This window comes from Manacus vitellinus, unplaced genomic scaffold, assembly GCF_001715985.3.
Source record: "Manacus vitellinus isolate BGI_N305 unplaced genomic scaffold, ASM171598v3 scaffold_14_pilon, whole genome shotgun sequence".
In the NCBI taxonomy this organism is placed as follows: Eukaryota; Metazoa; Chordata; class Aves; order Passeriformes; family Pipridae; genus Manacus; species Manacus vitellinus.
In genome coordinates, this window is record NW_021939063.1 from 9,472,391 (window position 1) to 9,474,321 (window position 1,931).

A 1,931-nucleotide genomic window follows, 5' to 3' on the forward strand; every position below is an offset into this window, starting at 1 on the left:
GCTCTCCCAGCCCCACAGCTCAGGGCAGAGGGGGGACCTAGCCCTTCACTGCCCCACAGGGAATGGCCTTATGGGAGGGGGGGTCCTACAGGGCCAGCAGCCCCAGCCTGGGGGCAGGTAGCAGGATCACCCTCTCACCTCTCCCCCCACCTCCACCTGCCACGAGTCCAGGTCTCTCCTTTAGAGTACGAGGGGCTGGAAGCAGCATGCTGTGCCCCCCACACAGTGCCACACTGCCTGGCATCACCCCTCCAGACAGAGAAGGCTGTGTGGGAGCCCCTGGGATCAGGTACCCCTGGCTCTTTCTGCAGGGGGGAGAAAACGAGATCCTACGCTAAGGCGGGGCTGGGGGATGCATGCAGGGCACAGCACTGTGTGCAGGATGCAGCCTCGTCAGCTAGCCCTGCTGGGGGGGGCCCCACACCTCAGGCTGAGCCCGCCTCCCCATTCATGCCCAGCAGCCCCAGAGCTATCTGCCCTTCATGAAGCCATCGAGGACACGGTCGCTGCGGTCAGAGAGCCAGTAGCCAGCCATGGCAGCCACGGCACCGATGAAGATGGCGGTGAAGACCATGTCGCCCTTGGCAGCCAGCGTGGCGAGTGCACAGATCATCACACCAAAGAACATCTGCTGCAGCACCACCACCTCGTCGTCGGTCACGTCATCAAAGAAGCCTTTCTCCGGGGCATCTGCGTGGACAGTGCTCGTGGAGAGGCACAGCCAAGCAGCCAGAGCACCCCCATTGCTACCCACACCCTCTACTCATCCCCCCACACTGTGTGAGCCGTACCAGGGGGCTTGTCCTCGACACACTGCCCATCCCGGCGGACGTGGCCTTGGGCGCAGACGCAGCGGTAGCTGCCCTCCGTGTTCTCACACACCTCCTGTGCTCCGGTGCACACCGGCTCCTCGGCGCTGGCACACTCGTCCACATCTGGGGGGGACACAGCGCTCAGACAGGGTTCAGGCAGTGGGGAGGGGGCAGTACAGCCTGCCAGCCTATGGGAGGTACTCACCCAGGCACTTGGCTCCATCCCGCCAGTAGCCCTTGTTGCATTTCTTGCAGCGAGCCGGTCCGGCACCCATGCAGCCGATGCAAGCCGTGGAGCAGTCTGCCATGGGGAAAGGAGCCAGGGTTGGTGCTGGAGTCCCCTCCCATGCCAGCCAGGGCTGGCCTCGAGAAGGGGAGAGCCACCTGCACAGAAATCCTCCACCTCCTCCTGACCTCGGCACTCGTAGGAGCCCTCCGTGTTGACGCAGTACTGGTTGGCTCGGCAATGCGCCATCTCTGTGCCACACTCGTCGATGTCTGTGGGAGAACTGGGGACTGTCCTGCCGAGCCCTTGGCTCCTGAGACACAGCCGCCCACGGCCCCAGGCTCCCCCCCGACCCTCACTCACCGATGCAGCGGTGCTCGTGCAGTACCCAGCCCCTCTTGCAGCGAAGGCAGCTGGAGTCCTCGGGCCCCGTGCAGCGCCCGCATGCCTGGTAGCACTCTGCGGGCAGGGAGAGCCGGTGTGGGTGCAGGCAGGGGGAGCTGCCTGCACCCAGAGTCTGGGCAGCACCAGGGGAACCCCGGCTGCACAGCCTCCCTGGCCCCCACCTACCAGCACACATCAGGTGGCTCTTGTTCCGCGAGGCCTCGTAGTAGCCATCACCACACTCGGCGCAGAAGGGGCCGCCATAGCCCGGGCTGCAGACACAGAGGCCGGTGCCGCGGCGCGTGCCGTCGCCATCGCATCGCCCATTGCCGCTGCAGGGCTGCCGGGGCCCACCAGCGCAGGCTACACGGGGAGAGACCAGCCGGCTGACAGCTGGAGTGGGGTGGCAGCCAGGGGGGCCCCTCCAGCCCCAGCACCACCCCACTCATCCCACAGCTACTCACACCGGCAGTCCGGGCCATAGGTGCCGGGTGGGCAACAGAGCATCA

At 66.1% G+C, this 1,931-nt stretch overlaps 2 protein-coding genes across 2 annotated transcripts in view; one reads left to right on the forward strand and one right to left on the reverse strand.

The window, feature by feature from the left end:
• The window catches only part of PRRT3 (proline rich transmembrane protein 3), a 7,828-nt gene extending 7,490 nt beyond the window's left edge, over positions 1-338 (forward strand). The window contains 1 exon segment of the mRNA XM_029958330.1: positions 227-338. Within this exon segment, the coding sequence (XP_029814190.1) occupies positions 227-338 (112 nt within the window).
• The window catches only part of LOC115307222 (interleukin-17 receptor C-like), a gene marked incomplete at its 5' end in the record, with an annotated part of 7,800 nt that continues 5,875 nt past the window's right edge, over positions 7-1,931 (reverse strand). Inside the window, 7 exons of the mRNA XM_029958331.1 lie at positions 7-690; positions 792-935; positions 1,018-1,113; positions 1,227-1,310; positions 1,402-1,497; positions 1,609-1,815; positions 1,887-1,924. Of these exons, the coding sequence (XP_029814191.1) occupies positions 470-690; positions 792-935; positions 1,018-1,113; positions 1,227-1,310; positions 1,402-1,497; positions 1,609-1,815; positions 1,887-1,924 (886 nt within the window). The remainder of the gene's footprint in view (positions 691-791; positions 936-1,017; positions 1,114-1,226; positions 1,311-1,401; positions 1,498-1,608; positions 1,816-1,886; positions 1,925-1,931) is intronic.